At 47.6% G+C, this 15,937-nt stretch overlaps 2 protein-coding genes across 3 annotated transcripts in view; one reads left to right on the top strand and one right to left on the bottom strand.

The window, feature by feature from the left end:
* The first annotated feature begins 255 nt into the window (after positions 1-255).
* On the top strand, positions 256-1,956 carry CRH (corticotropin releasing hormone). 2 transcript variants are annotated; one of them, XM_040545788.1, is made up of 2 exons: positions 256-555; positions 912-1,956. In XM_040545788.1, exon 2 carries the CDS (start codon positions 927-929, stop codon positions 1,476-1,478), a length of 552 nt encoding a protein of 183 aa, XP_040401722.1. In that variant the 5' UTR covers positions 256-555; positions 912-926; the 3' UTR covers positions 1,479-1,956. The 2 variants fall into 2 exon arrangements, with proteins under 2 accessions (XP_040401722.1, XP_040401723.1); XM_040545789.1 differs by having other exon boundaries at positions 276-371.
* The window catches only part of TRIM55 (tripartite motif containing 55), a 40,167-nt gene continuing 26,183 nt past the window's right edge, over positions 1,954-15,937 (bottom strand). Inside the window, exon 10 of the mRNA XM_040545787.1 lies at positions 1,954-3,456. Within this exon, the coding sequence (XP_040401721.1) occupies positions 3,337-3,456 (120 nt within the window). The 3' untranslated portion in view covers positions 1,954-3,336. The remainder of the gene's footprint in view (positions 3,457-15,937) is intronic.

Below are 15,937 nucleotides of genomic sequence, written 5' to 3'. Positions count from 1 at the left end.
TGGCAGCCCCGGTGCGGGTCGGATCGGGCCGGGTCCGTGCCCGCAGCCGGCCGGCGAGTGGAAAGTTTTCCCGGAGTGACCTCGCATAGTAGGCGCCCGCTAGGAAATCTCATTCAAGTATTTTTGTCAATGGGGTTGGGGAGGGGGGGGGGGGGGGCGTGAGGAAAGGGGGGGGGGCACCCCGCTCCCCGTCCCCCGGCCCGGCTGACGTCACCGCAGAGGCGATAAATATCTGTTGATATAATTGGCCGTGAGATTTGGGGTTGCGATAGCGAAACTCGGCCCATCGGCGCTCCGACGGGCCCCCATGATTTATTCAGCAGTGGATCGGGGCACGCAATCGGGCTGTCAGGAGAGCGTCAGCTTATTAGGCAAGTTCTGCGTGATTCCAGGAGAGGGTCTAAGCTATAAAAATCCCGCGCCCCGGCTCTGATTAGGACCAAATCTGATCCCAAGTTCGCCACGAACCGGCTTGCGAGGGAGAGAGAGCGAGAGGAAAGGGACGCCGGGCACCGCCGAGCCCCGCCGCCTCCTGCCCTGCCGCCGCCGCCCCGGGTAGGTGCGGAGCGGTGCGGAGCGGTGCGGAGCCGCTTGCGCTGCGCTGCGCGGGGGCTGGGGCGGGCGCAGCCCCGGCCGCGCATCCCCGGGGGCAGGCGGCGGGGATGCGCGGGGGAACCGGGCGCAATTTTGAGCCCCCCGCGCATCCTCCGCGCCCCGACGGCAGCGGTCGGGCCGGGCCGGGGCTGAGCGAGGGAGGGCTGCGAGGCTCGGAGGGGCTCGGGGGGGCTCGGAGGGGCTCGGAGGGGCTCGGAGGGGCGCGCAGGGGCGCGCATCAGCACCGGGACAGCGGCCGCGCTGCGCGCCCCCCGCCGGCCGCGTAACCCCTCGCCCCGATTCCGTCCCCGCTGCAGGTCCGGGCGCCGACCATGAAGCTCCAGGTGCTGGTGTGCACGGGACTGCTGCTGCTGCTGGTCGCCCTCCTGCCCTGCCAGGAGTGCAGGGCGCTCAGCAAGAGCCCCGGAGCCGCCCACGGGGCTCTGCACCAGCCGGATTTCTTCCCGCAGCGGCAGCAGCAGCAAACTCTGCCCGTCCTGCTCCGCATGGGAGAAGAGTATTTCCTGCGCCTGGGCAACCTCAACAAGAGACCCGCCGGCTCTTTCTCCGCCTCTTCCAGCAGCAGCAGCAGCAGCAGCAGCAGCAGCAGCAGCAGCCACCCACAGCCCCAAGCCTCCGCCACCAACTTTTTCCGGGCGGCGGTGCAACAGCTGCAGCAGCTGCCCGAGCGCTCGCTGGGGAGCCCCGAGGAGGGCGAAGGCGAGGGGGAGGCCGTGGAGAGGGAGAAGCGGTCCGAGGAGCCCCCCATTTCTCTGGACCTGACTTTCCACCTCCTCCGAGAGGTCTTGGAGATGGCCCGAGCCGAGCAGTTGGCGCAGCAAGCCCACAGCAACAGGAAACTGATGGAGATCATCGGGAAGTGAAGCGGCCCCTCCCCGCCTTGCCAAAGAGATTCCGCGGTTAGCACAAGAATAATTCCACACTCCGATGTACCATAGTGCTGCTCTGATGTCATCTCTTTATTTTTATATAGCTTTAAACCTAGAAGGGTGTACTCCGAACAGCCTCTGTCCCTTGACTAGCATGCACGGCCGCGTACCAAGTGCAGAAACACGAGTGTCGTCCGTAACCTCCCCTACCTTTATTTATTTCTCCATTTCCCAGTATTTCTAGTGGCATCGCTGCGTAGGGATGTGTGAGCATTGGAAGAAATGTCGCCGAGAAGCCAGATAACTTTCCTGGCGGGGGCAGGGAGGTGGGAGGGGGAATCTCTGTAAGCTACTTTAAATCCACTTTTTCCTGTAAACATTTTCACAATAAAACATCTTTTCAGCGCTCGGTCAATTTTGTTGTGTAAGAGAATGTTTAATATTTATATTTTTAATAAAAGCTGCAAATAACCATGGCTGGCTAGACTTTCTTGCCTAGGCACCCCGGGGCGAGCCCCAAAGCCGCCCCCGCCGTGCGGGGTGCGAGGGGAGCAGAGCGGAGCGTGGTCCCGCACGGGCTCTGCTTTAGCCCTAATTACGATTAATTGCAATTAGCACCCCCCAGCAGCTGCAAACGGCCCCGGTCCCCGTGGCCCTGCCCGGACCTCACGGGGCATTTTGGGGGGAAACGGCCACAAAGCAGGGCTGCAGTCCCAAAGAGGCAGGGACCGGGGGTGGCCCCGCCAGGCTCCCCCGTGCCCCCCGGGGGCTGCTCAGCCCCGTCCCCGACGGTGCCCCCCCTGCGGGGCGCTGCGAGCCCGGGGCCGGGCTCGGCTCCTTCCGTCCCTGCCCGGAGCCCGACGCCTGGTCCCTGCGGCGCTCGGTCCCCCCGGCAGCCGCCCGGTGTCCCTTAAGGGCTGCCGAGAGCTGGGTGACAAAAGGCACGGTGTCACCTTCAGCGCAGGTCTCCCGTGCGTGGAACCTGGTTTGGCCGCACGGCTCCTCTCCTGCCCTGCAGGCCGGCGTTCGCCCTTCCCACGGCGTGCCGTGGGGCCTTCGAGTGAAAACCTGAAGGCACAGCTCTGCGCCACCTCACCGCACCCGAGGCGCTCCCTAGCATCGGCCCCACACGCTCAGAGCTGTCCCGCATGGGTGCCTGACGCGCACACACCTTCCTCGTCCCTCCCCGCCCGAAATCTGTGCAGGTGAGCATCACCCGCTGCGGCTTGGCAGGAAAAGTGAGTGCAAGGGGAGAAGGAAGAAGCAGCGGCTTCCCTCACCCCTCCTGTGCTCGGCCTCTGCAGCATGGGATGTGCTGATGCATCTCGGGGACCGGGGACCACAGGTGGTGCCCAAATGTAACCCAGATGTGACTTTGGGGTGCCAAGGGGGTGGCAGTGGCACCGAGGTCACCCCACAGGCTGGACACGGGAGGGTACCGAGGGGAAATGCTGGGCTGGCACAGGATGCTCCTGGTGAACATCACAGCAGCGTTTTAGCTAACATCAGTGAAGCAGTTACACCTACACGGGGACGTGCCAAAAAGTGAGTGACTAACAAAACAGTAGCAGTGCTCATCCTGCAGCTGTAGCGATGCTGCTTTTCCCTTGGAAACCAGAAACTGGAAAACACTCTGATACACTGAAGTACAGCAATTTGTCCCCACGCTCCCACCCCTGTCGCGACTCTGTCGTCTCAAGGGCCGGGCACGATGTGGAGGTCAACTGAGTTCCCGGGAACGAAACCTGCTCGGATGTCCCTTTCCAGGCCAGCTTCTTTGTCGATTCCAGCCAGGCTGCCTGCGCTTGCGGTCCTTCCGAGGAGCACACCAGAAGCCAGCCGGAGTGAGTCATCATTCATTCAGTGAGTTCAACCAGGAGAAGGAGAAGACATGACGAGCCGGCTCGCCACCCCTCTCATTGCTCACGGGAGTTTCCTCCGCTCGTCCTTGAGGGGACGGTTCAGAGCCAGTCTGTAAAGGAAGGAGAGGTTGGCAAATGGAAAAGATGGGCTGCATTAAAATACGTCCGATTTCACAACAGGCAGAAAAAACAGAGTGAGGTGGGAAAGGGGGGAAAGGCAGGGGGCACGGAAATTTGGGGAGGCCAGCCGGACTTCTAACGCCAGAGAAGGCAGAGGGACTTTTGCCACAGACAGCGGTAGAGGAAGGATTGCGCTGTGTGAGCATCGCACTCGTGCAAAGGGCTGAGCCCTGGTTTGGACCTCTGGAATATTATCGCAACGAAGGTGATAACTGCCTGCTTAGAAGGGATCCTGAGCCAGCTTGGCTTGTGTAGCGGGTCTCCAGATTGATGTGGACCTAAGCCAAAAGTTATTGTCAGTGCTCTGCCACTCAAAGTGATCCTTGTTCTGCTGTCATGAAATCTGCCTTGGATGTGCTCTGTTTTATTTTATTTTTCTTTAAAGTCTTTTAATAACAATTTCACTTCAATTTCAGTCAGACCAAGAACAGAAAATAAATAAGAGAGAAATATAAGCTTCTGATTCTACTCCCCAGTGTAGAATAAAGAAAACCCCGGGGAAAAATTTGCCTTTTATTTGCACAGGTATCCTACACTTGCAGTAAAAAAAGAAATCTGGACTGCATGTGCTGTACCTGCTAATAATTGTTGTTATATTTTAAAATTAGATGGACATTTAACAGGCCAGTATAACATACTGAAATATTTTTACTAGTTCCAACGTTTTCAGATTCCTCTGGCAGAGAACGAACACCAGCTTTGTGAGGGTAACCTGATTTGGTAGCTAAGGGATGCCTTCTGTCTTCATCGTTGTAACCACAATTTGACAAGAAATATAGAGGAATTTTTTTTCTCTATATTCCTATATATGTACATATATTATTGCACATTCTTAATATTCAAATAGTTGTATGAGCTTCGGGCCAATGCTGCCAGCCTTCTCTATGCAGGATTTCACCTTACTCTGGGAAGTTCAGCATGATCTCAAGAGAACCATTTGGTGTCAAGATATTACTCAGGAGAGGCAAAATGCCTGAGTAGTGCTCTCTGAATTTTAACACATTTCAGTCTTTTATACTACGCCCCTAAAACAGAAAGATACCAAAGCAGTGGTGCTAACATACATATCCAGGAACAAACAAGGAAGCAGGGATGCTTATGAGGAACGGAAGCACAGGATGATGGTTTTCCTTAGCATTTTTGTAAGTACTCAGTGTTAAAGTGTACCATAGGAATTAGTGAGAAGTGGTGGCATGTTACGTATAGATTGGCTACTGGGCTTCATTCCAGTTACTACCTGTTTGAGCATCGTGACACCAACAGACGAGACAGAATGGAGGTATGGAAAAGTAGCTCCCTATTTCTTTACTTGTACCTGATTAGATTTCATAGCTCCTTTTTTAGACCTAGATCCTCAGGTGCTCTGGACTGGAATAGCCTTACTTTTTCCAGTGAAATACTATCTGAGAATCTGATTTAATGTTGGAAATACGCACTGATCTTTGACTTAGACTGATATTTGCCAAGCAAGGCACCTCTGCTACTCACTGCAAAATACAGGGCTCAGAAAGGATTTTTATGGACAGGTATCCTTCAAAAGAACATTATTTTTTCATGCTATCTTTTTAATGCGCCCTAATGAAAACACAAGTGGGGTGAAAAATCTGGGAGGAACAGCTGCCTACTTGAACACAAAATTCCTTTTTCAGCAGCGCTGGTGAGAAGGGTTGTTTCCCAGGCTTATGTGAAAGTATTGCAAAGAATCGGGCCCATGGGGCCAGATCCTCAGCTGGAAAAGCACGTAGCTGATTGAGTCCCGATTATAGAGATGTGACTCTCAGACCTGGAAAGTGCTGAATGCAAACCTTTCAGCTGAAATGTTCCAACCCAGATTACAAAAGTCAGGTATCAGCAGTAAATACATGGCTAGACTTTCAGAGTCATAGGGGGTTGTGTGCTCTCCAGATCTCAGTAAGTGCGGGAGCGTAGGTGGGTTATTAGTCCTCCGTGGTGTTGAAAATTTTGCCTTTTATTTCTGGAAGGACACCTGGAGTAGCTAAAAGTAGTTTTGAAATTGGTTGTGCAATTTTGCGCACCAAGCCCTCAGCAGCGTGTGTGACCAGGCATGGGGCTGACCCCTGTCACTCCCCCTCAGCCTGCAGAGGAATAGGACTGGTGAGAGGTTTAGGACATAATTTCCTGCAATTTCCTACTTTTTTTTACTTAAAACCGCAATTGTACCTTGCCATTTGTCTTCTTGTGCAAGATGGGCTTTCTATACCACTTCCACTTGCTATTCCAATAAGCCATTAGCCAGAAATATACATTAAACTAAGCTCAACTTTGAAGCAAAGAACGATCTATGGACTTAAAGTTAAGCAGCTTTTTTCATAGACTTTGGATGTAGCATATTAGAAGAAATAAAGCCTTGGTCGGGAAAGGTGACTGCATTCTCTTGTTAACCAGCATTGCTGGTGCTGCATTTCAAACAAAACAATCTTTGTCTACATCACTGACAAAACCGTGTTTCATAACGTGTTAACTCCTTCATACGCTGCTGAGATGGCATCTTCCTGTGTCAGCAAAACAGCGCCGGAGCTCCGGCACGTTCCCACTGGGTTTGGCTGGGTGAAACATTCTCTCCCTGCACCTCGCTGGACTCAGCAGGCTGCCAGGCTGCAATACCTCGATGCGCCTTTCCAAGAGCAATAACCCACCAGCACGCCCAGCCGGGAGTGAAGCAAGTGCAGAACTGACAACGGGGCTATTCCTTGGCTTTTCGGCTTGTGTTTTCACACCTGTGACACTTTAGTATTTGTGCTCTGAGTCACGCAGTCACTGAGGTATGCTATCCTCATGTGAGGCAAGAAACCATCAAAGGGTGCCAGGAGAGACTCTTTCCACATTACTAAATACATTTTCCCCTTCCAGTGGCAGCTCACACAACACGGAGTAATACAGTGTGTTGGATTTTTTTTTTTTTCCCAAAGATTTTACAAATCTTTTACAAAGATTTCATCTTTGTAAATATTATTTATTTATTTATTTATTTTTAAACTAGGAGGTGATTCTGCAAGGCAGAAAGCAGAAGCAGGTCCCCTCAGCATCAACAGGGTTTGGGCATCTGACCTCTCCATGGGTTCTTGCATCTCATCCCGGATCAGCTCCCTTCCCCTGTTCCTGCAGTCCCTCTCCACTGCCAGGGAAGAGCTTTCTGCTGAGCATGGCTCAGCCCTTGCCACATGCCTTTCAGAGGTTTCAGATTCAACACTTCATCGTGTTTGTCCATTGCTGTTAGGTAACTGCTGTTAAGCTGCTACCTGAGCTTTATCTTAGTCTTGGAGATCTCATGGGTAGGGCTTGTTTTTCACTATACCTAGAATAACAAGTCCCAGCCCTCTATTTGGGTCCCTAACAGCAATAAAGAATAACTGAAGCGTTTACCTCAGATTACATTAATCACATTAGGCCAATGCTGAGAGAGTGCTGAATACTTACACTTTGATTTATATTTTCCCTTGTGGTGTCGAGTGACATCAGATGATGCTTTTAATAAGCACCAGGAATTTTCACCAGGCCAGCTCATGAAGCGGGGAGGGAAGCACACCCTGCATGACTGATGGTTGGATTTGTTTTCCGCCTAAGTGAAGTCCAGGCTGGAGTTTACATGCCAGCTCTGTGGAGGTGCTGAGCAACCACAACTCCCACTGAAAAATCCATTTAGCACCCCTCAGCAGCTGGCACGCTGGAATTTGCGTGGATAAACAGTATAAGGATCTCGGGGTTTAGCAGATGAGTCGTAGGTGTTCAGCACTTTCAGCATTTGCTTCCTTAAGCACAAGCACTGGTTAAATCCGTATAGGGTTCGAGCAAAGGGTGTGGAGGGAGGAGAAGAGTGAGTAGACTGACTTTATCACAGCTTTTTTATTGATTAGGGCCCAGCAGTTATCCTATTTATGGTGTGGGAAAAACAGGCAGTCCAGGCCTTGTAGGTATTTGAAACATAATGAAGTCCACCCGCTGTTTTCTGCTGTGCCACTGCTAATCTCCATAGCCTTTAGGTACAAAGACTGGGACCCATATTACCAAGCTTTAGTCATCCAGAAGTGAGATATCTGGTCAGGCAAACTGTATTCATTCTCTCTAGTGGGAGTGATGAGAGAAAGGCACCACCAGAGGGTGATTTGTCCCCTCCTAAAAGAAGTGTCTATAGCGTTGTGTTGCCTTCTGAAGGTGCCCGGTTCTCCCTGCTGACTCCAGAGTCACTCTTGGTGACCAGATTAGACTAGGTCTGGCTTTCAAATAATTACACAAGAAAGATTCCACCCAAACACCTCAGAATATCAGAAAACTGATAGAAACGATGAACTTTGATGGCACCATTTCTTTTTACAAGATCAGTGCCTCTTAAATTTATGAGGTAGGGATGAAAGGTGCAGGGTCTTTGTAGTCTTCTTCAGTTTGATTTTTGTTTTGACAATTTTTTTTTACTTATTTTTGATGATTTCTGATACGGCAGGATCTGGAGAAACAAATTTTATAATGGACCTCTCAGAGGTCGTGTCACATCAGCTTGCAAGGAGATGTGAGAGCAATGATAGCTGAAATAGTTGTTTCCTCCAGTGCTGCAGATCACCCAGCAGTACCTTTTATCTGGCTTGAACATGACTAAATGATCAGAATTTTGTCTAATCAGTCCAAAAAACTAAAAAATGGTTACTGGCTTTATTATGCTGGTCACAGGAGAATAGATTATGCCTTTGCCAGCAAAGCAAAAATTACACACCTTTTCAAAAATTCTTACATTTTTTGAACAAATATGGTCCTCCATAGTGATTTTGAAGTTGAAGACTACTACTAGTTGAAGACTTTGTGCCACCTGAGTATGATATTTCTGACTTAGCGTTGAATTCTCCAAAACTGTATTTGCCATCTTGTGGAACCCTGGTCTCAGTTTTGACATTCCCAATGAGAAAGGTCTACATTTACACTGAAATTCACAAGGAGAGAATGGATGTGGCTTATTATAATCCAAGATGCCCTAGGAAGGGGGTTTATTTCTTAGAACCATGTACATGGATACACTAGTTGGTTACAAAGAGCCCTCTCACACAGCTATATCAAAGTTTGCTGGAGCAACAGCACAAACCGAAGAAGGTTCTGCCCTTTGGCTCCCATCCACCTCCTCCTGCTTTCCCTCCATGTCTCACTGTCCATTTGCACTGCTGCAGCTGTATGCAGGGCAGCGCTAAGAATGGGAATGCCACTGGAATGACATCAATTTGTTGTTGTTGTTGTTTTTGAGTTGAAGAGTGATATTTTTAACCTGGACCATTTGAATGATTTGATTCCAACACAGCCCAACAAGCAGCTGCATCAGCACAACTGCCATGCCAGTGGTGGCATCTAGGCAGGAATAAGAAGCAGGGTCATTTGGCAACAAACTCCTGTACTCCTAAACTACCTTTGATGCCAAAAAAGAAAAAAAGAATAAAACAAAAAAAAGGATCTAAACCCTTCTAGGTATGTGAGCTACGCAACGCCTTCACTGACTCCTTTTGATACAGCACAATCGCAACAGTGAATTTGTAAGAAAATATGGCTCTTGGAGGGAGAAGCAGTGAAAATACAAACTTCTTAATTCTACGGTTTCTCTAGCCTCAGAAAAGGAGTGAGAAATTGAAGTTAATTCCCATATTTTTTTTCTAGTTTGTTTAGAAACAACCCCCAGTGTTGACAAGAAGAGGCATGATTAAAAAATGCTAGCTGGTCGCAAAGCCATCACAGAATCTGTAGGCTATGTTTGTCTGCCTCAAATGTCAAGTGTTACACTTCTGGCACTCAACACTTCCAGGCAGCGGAAACAAAGGGAGCACAACAGGTTATTTTTAAATGGTTTAAACTTTAGTTCAAGCATTTTGTTTTCATATTTTTAATGCAGTCTAGCTCCTTCAGCAAAACACCTGGCAGCTGTCACATATATCACAACAATACTCTTTCAAGCTAAGAGGCTGCTTATTTTGCATGGATCTTTTCTTTTTATTAGTAGGAACCAACAGAATACTCTCTAAATAATTGCTACGATTACCTGCTACAAGAACACATATGGTGGCAGTCTAAATAATATGCAAAGACATATTGCATATTATCAATGGAGACAAACTCCATCAATCACAGTACTAGCTATGTCACTTTCTTAATAGTGGTTGACAGTGAATTTTAAAAGTATATTGGGAGCAAATGCTTTACTTCAATAGATTTTCCTTATATTACAGTTAACAGGATGTGGCTAATGTCTATTGCAATGTCTCTTGCATAATGACCTGGTGATTTGATGTCTTTAAAGACAACAAATGTAGTTCAGAGGAAAACAGCCCAAATAGCTTATTTTGGTGTAGGGTTTGCACATCTCCCATAGGATACCAAGGTCCAGGCACTTGAGAGAGTAGTGAAAACAGTTTTAGAGAACAGTGTGAGAGGGTGGCTTTCTTCTAGCTGGCAGTTGGGAAAAATGAATTCCCTTCTCTCTGTAACCAATCTTTTTCACGACTCGAACAACAAAAAAAAAAGCCAGAAATAAGACACATTTTCAATATTTCACTCATTGCTGCACCTTATTGGAATTACTTTTTCTTGAGAGTAATTAATTACTGATCTGCATAAAAAGTAGTGTCACTACTGACCAGGAAAATGAAGGAAACCCAAGAGGGGAGTCTTACAGACATGAATGTTAAGGCTCAGTCTTTCCTGGATTTATCCACACATCATTCTTTGTTGCTCTGATGGAGAAGTTTTTGAGGACCTCCTGATCAATGAGTCATCTATTCTAAACATATCAATGAGCCATCTATTCTAAACGTGTAATTTCTGCTGTGTTTCCAGTCCTGCTGGACAACTGTCTAGCAAAGGAAGAATCATCTTGAGAGGCTGCAGGAATAAGTGGCAAGCCCTGGCCACCAGTGCCAGAAAGCTACTCATGGCTACCAGCTCTCCCCTCTTCCTCCTACTTCTGCTTCATCAGATAAGCAGATATTACTTCACGCCAACAAATTAATCATGAAGTAAAGACCTTCCAAGAATGTCTCTGTGGTACTAACCCATCTAAGCCATGTTAGAGAAACTTTGCTATTAACTTTCAGGGAAAAGGAGCAGATCTAGTAATGGTTTAACGTCATGTTTGTCTCTCTTGTATATTCTTTCCTTTGAGTAATGTGGATTGTTGTAAATTAAAGCTTTTTCTTCCTCTGCAAATGGTATTTTTGTAGAGCCAATGAATGAGACACAGTGCCAGTTCAGACTGTGACTCACACCAGAGCTCCATTCACTGGATCAGATAACAGAGCCAGCATAGCGGCGAGGTGTGTAGACACATAGCATGCTTTGGAGGTTGGAGCACTGCTTATTCTCACATCACGAGTGACTGACTTCGTTGGGTTGGTGTGAGTGAGTGTGGGGTGAGCTGTCCACAGCTCACATTCTCTGAGAGACAAAATTACACTGATGGAGATGCAGGAAGAAAAGCTGCAACTTCAGCTCAAGCAACTGGTTGCCATTCCATAAAGTCACTGTGTAGCAGAAACAGAAAGTCTTTGCCACAGTTAAAACATGTCTCCTTCCTCGCCTGTTGCTTCTGCCCCTTTTCTTCTGTGTGCTTGTTTTTCCGTGTGTTCGGTTGCCCAAATCTTCTTAATTCAACCACAGCAACTGAACCTGGTAGCCAAGAAATGTCTCTACTCCAGTAATAATGCATTGCTCAGCTAGCAGCACTGTGACTGCCTGGGCAGATGTCTGTGGCATCACGTCTCACATCACAGTCTGTGGTCACCCATTATTAGCAATGCTGGCCTGCTCGCACAGTGCTTGGCCAACTTGTGTGCAAGGTATTAAATCAAGCTTCCTTCTGCCCATCTTGCACTGTTCCCAGGTGAAGTCTGAGGAAGCTGTGATAAATACTGCTCTTAAAGCCTCGGATTCAGTCACAGTTATTGACCTGGTTATTATGGTGTAGAGTGCAGACCACAGGCAGCTGTCACCAGAACCAAGCTTGGAACTGACCTGCACCTGGGTGGACACAAATTCCATTAAAAAAAAAATCTGTTTATCTTATAAAATGAAATTATAAAATTGCACATAAATATAAAGATGAAATGCATTTGAAAAAGTAAATCTGCTGCCTGTCATTGGAAAGCTCACCCTTACTGAGGGAGGAAACAACAGCCACCTTTCCTCAGTAAGGCATTTTGTAATAGAGCAAATCAAGCAGCAAGTGTGTTTCATCATGAAAAATAGCCACTTCTGTGTGCAGAAGTGCTGAGCCAGGAGTGCTCTAAGAGACCAGGTCTGTTTATCAATCACCACCTCTGGTGGTTGAGATAGGCTCAGGCAGATTTTATAGGGTGCTCTCTAAATGAAAGAGAACAATAGGAAATTCAGATCACTTATTCTCCAGCACTGTGAGATCCTCATTCTCTGTTCAGTGAAAGGAGAAGTAGGCGTGACATCTATGTGGGACATCTAAAGCCTCGTTTGGATATCATGGCACCAATCTATCTCCATTGGACAGAAATCTGGGATAACAGGCTGTCTGAATTAGTCACTAGTCTCTTACTTAATGACCCGAAGATTATTCTAAAGATGCCAGGAATAAAAACCACCTGAGAAGGGATCTAAGACTGAATGAGTGCTGTGTTTGATATGGCCCTCACCTTCTCTTTGTTTCTTTTTGGATGTACACCAGCCATCCACCCTGCCTCTCCATGTCACTGCCGGGTGGGTGGGTGGGTGCTGCAGGGACCCATGCTCCAGCCCCTCGCCTGTTCTGCAGCCAGCAAAGCCTAGAAGTGGCAGGATGCAGAATTCAAACACAAGGGCCCAGCTCTAGTTAACTTCTAATCACTGCCAGTAGGACTTTCACTATAGCTAGTCGGATAGGCTGGTGTTTAAATATTGATCCAGCTGGGAGGGTTCAGAGACAACAGGCACTGCTTTACGTGGCTGAGTTCACAGCTACACCGAAAGCCTGAACTGTCTCCAGGTAGCGGGATGACGACCGACCAAATATTTTACAAACAGGCGGCTTGTGTTGTTGTGACACAAATCGACCACAACATGATGTAAACCAGCAACTGCTCATCCATGATTAAGAAATACTTTTTGTTTACACTCCATTTTCCTTTCAAAATGCCTTAACAGTGAAGAGAGTGAGCAATGCCTTGAGGAAGAGGCTTAATGGAGGTTGAATTCGGTATTTAAATGAGCTAGTTGCTGAAAGACAGCATCTAGGTGAGCCTGGCTTTGTACTAACTTAAACAGCAGAAATAATTTTGCCCACGCTGTCATTGTTGAGTCCTATTGCTAGTAATGGACTGAAAAATGAAATATACATAAATCAGATGGTACCTATGACTCACCAGACAAATCGCAGACCAGACTATTCAAGGTAAAACTTCAGGTGAAATATTTGCCACTCATATTAATTATGAGAAACTGTTGTCTGAAAGCTGGCCCTAATACATTGCCCTTACGACTCATCACTGAATCACTCAGATAATTCTCAGAAGCAAGGGAAAGTGAGATGTTAAAAGAGGAGCAATCAAGACTTTCCTGATTTTCTCTGCATGTGTTCACTAAATTAAGGAAAAAAAACATCTCACCTTAAGCACAAAGTCAAGATGCAAAATGGAAATTTACAAGCAGAATTTGCTACCAACTAAATACCAGCCTGACTGGCCTCAGACCCGAACACTACACCCGAGTCCCAGCTCGGTTAGCCAACTTATGAAGAAGCACAAGCAGAATTTTGAAAATTAACTGAGGGTTTTGCATCTAAGGTCTGCCCTATATTTTAGCTACAGGTTGAACACTTTTTTTTTTTTTCACACGGTGAAATTTAAGAGACGTTTAGGAAGAAGCTTCAAAGAGAATTCAGCTGGGGCTTGCAGGCTAAATGGTTCAGGGGTCTTCTGCAAAAGGCTCAGCTTTACTGACAGTAGATGACCCATTTTTCATTCAGTCAAACTGGGCAGATTTTTTAAGCGTACAAGCATGAACCCATCCAGTCTTCTACTTAAGATACAGTCCAAGTATATCCAGAGGTAGATGTTAAACATCAAGTAGCATTTTGCTCTCTGAACTCCCAGGCCTTCCACTAACACCAAGTACAGTTGTTCAGGGGAGCAGAGAGCTTTTGGAGCAGCAGCTGGCTTCCTGGGGAGCACTGCCTGGGCTACCTCTGCTGCTGACACTCACTTCTGGTCCTGCTCTGGGGACAAGCTGTGGGGAGGCTGTGTTGGGTGGGCCAGAGGGGAGAGGGAGATGCCTTGCTTAGCATCACTCCCCCAAAATCCAGCCTTGTGAGGCTGTCTTCTCTCAAGCAAGCCATCCCCTCTGTGCGAGCTGTTGGCTTTAGGAGGGTGACATAGCTTGCTTACCTGAGCAGACCAGCAAGACTGAGTTTCCATTTCACAGAAGAGAAAGGAAATGGTTATTTGCACAGCCAGGCAGTCATTCCAGAGCAGCACTGCTCTAAAATGTAGACCCACACCTCTTAAAGAGCGATGGAGGAGCAGAGGCACATGAGCAATGAACACAGCCTGATCTTAGGCTTATTTTCATTTTAAATTGTCTTATTTCGTCCACGTTGCCTGCATATTGACATGACAACCAATTGGCTAAAGCTTAGCTAAATACTGACCCCACTGGCATGTGATTTAAAGCTGTCTTGTGGAAAAAAGTATGAAGGATCACCAGCTGAAACTGAAGCGTTCAGCAGCAGGGCAAAGACAGCTATGGTACGTGAATACAGAGAGGTCCGTCCCTATGGTAATTTTGGCAGATGGCATAAGGTTGCAAGCAAGTAATAGAAAATTTTAAAACTAATGAAACAAGATTAACATAGGCCACTCTATTAGTATTTCTCCTCCCAAACAGCTCAGTCCTGATTATATTTTATATCCTCATGGAATTAAAGCACTGTACTTACTGGCAGCAAAGGGAAATTAGATCAGAATATTGTTTGTGTATGATTAACTTGCATTTCCTTTCAAACTGTGTGTGTGTGCCTGAGTCCTCTGGAACCACAGACAGACACTTCTCGATGGAGATCTGAGCAACAGCCTATGGGGTCCGGCACTTCTCTGGGGTGAAATAAACTGGATAACCAGAGACCTAGGTGAATACAAGGCTTTCATAAACTCTCACAAATGTACATGATGTCACTGCGTGAGAGACGTTGCCTACGAAATTTGGAGTAGGAAAAAATGAACAAACTCTTCCTTACTTATGTATCCACTGCCTTCTATTTAATCAGACTTAAATAATTTGAGCAGATATAAAGTCTTGTGGGATCTGCCCTCTGCCAGTGACTACACAAGAAGGTTTTGCTATACAATACCCATCCCTACTGATTTTGGAATTCCTCTATTACAAGCTGAGGGACAGAGTGGTTCCAAACGTGAAGGCAATTTTAAGGATTACACATTCCTGGAAAGTGCTCCTACTGTTCTTGATGTGCACGGCTTTCTCCAGCTGTCAGAGGGCTGCACAAGTGAACTGAAGGGTAGAACTGAGGGCTAGCTTTTCAAGTTTGGTTGCCTGAATCTGGGCCGCAAGATGGGCTTGACAGCTGGGAGTATTGAGCATTTGCATTTGTAGAAGAGACAGATATTCAGCAGTCCTAAAAAACTGTCTTACTGCTAAGGGTGACTCAATGTATATCTGGAAGTCAGATCTACATGAGACTAAAGGTCCATATCTCCTCCAGGTGCACCAGTCCAAGGGTTGGATGTCATGAGCATTTATAAAGCATACACACTCTTCTTCATGTGTCTAAAGCTTCAAAACTATATGCCATTAGAAGCATCCTCCAAGTGTAATGAGCACAAGGACACATGCCTGCGTCCTGAAATGCCAAGCAGTTGAATGAGTTTCTTAAATCTAACGCACAAAACATGCACTTTTCTTCCTATCCCACTTAGCCTGTCTTCTGAGACCGAACACATGAAGACAGTTTCAGAATGGGTAAAGGCTTGCTTCACCTCCCTCTGTAACTTGCCACACACACCATCTCTAAGCTTTCTTGTTTTTGTTTTGGACTCCGAGATCTGTTTCTCCTGTGCACTGGGATGGGCTGCTTGTTAGTGCCGGTGCCATCCTCCACTAACACAGGGCTCCCCACGGGGGCGAGGCAGCGCACGGATCTATTCCTGCTCCCGGTGTTCCAATCATTCACCCCTGGCTGTCAGCCGCAGAGGCTCAGATTCACTGCACAACATCTCCCTAACTTCAGATGCTGAGCAGAGGCACCTGGGGTAAGAGCGATGTCACCTCAAACTCAGCAGGTGGATGTGAAGAGGGTGCCAAGGGTGCAGCAGCCACTGTTAGAGAGACGCCTCTCTTCCTCCATCAACTGCAGAAGCCGCTCGCGGTGACTATGCCCCTAAATTCCTCGCTCCCTGGAGTGGGATGTGTCTG

This window comes from Cygnus olor, chromosome 2 (assembly GCF_009769625.2).
Source record: "Cygnus olor isolate bCygOlo1 chromosome 2, bCygOlo1.pri.v2, whole genome shotgun sequence".
Lineage (NCBI taxonomy): Eukaryota > Metazoa > Chordata > Aves > Anseriformes > Anatidae > Cygnus > Cygnus olor.
This window is presented reverse-complemented; position numbering and strand designations above follow the sequence as displayed.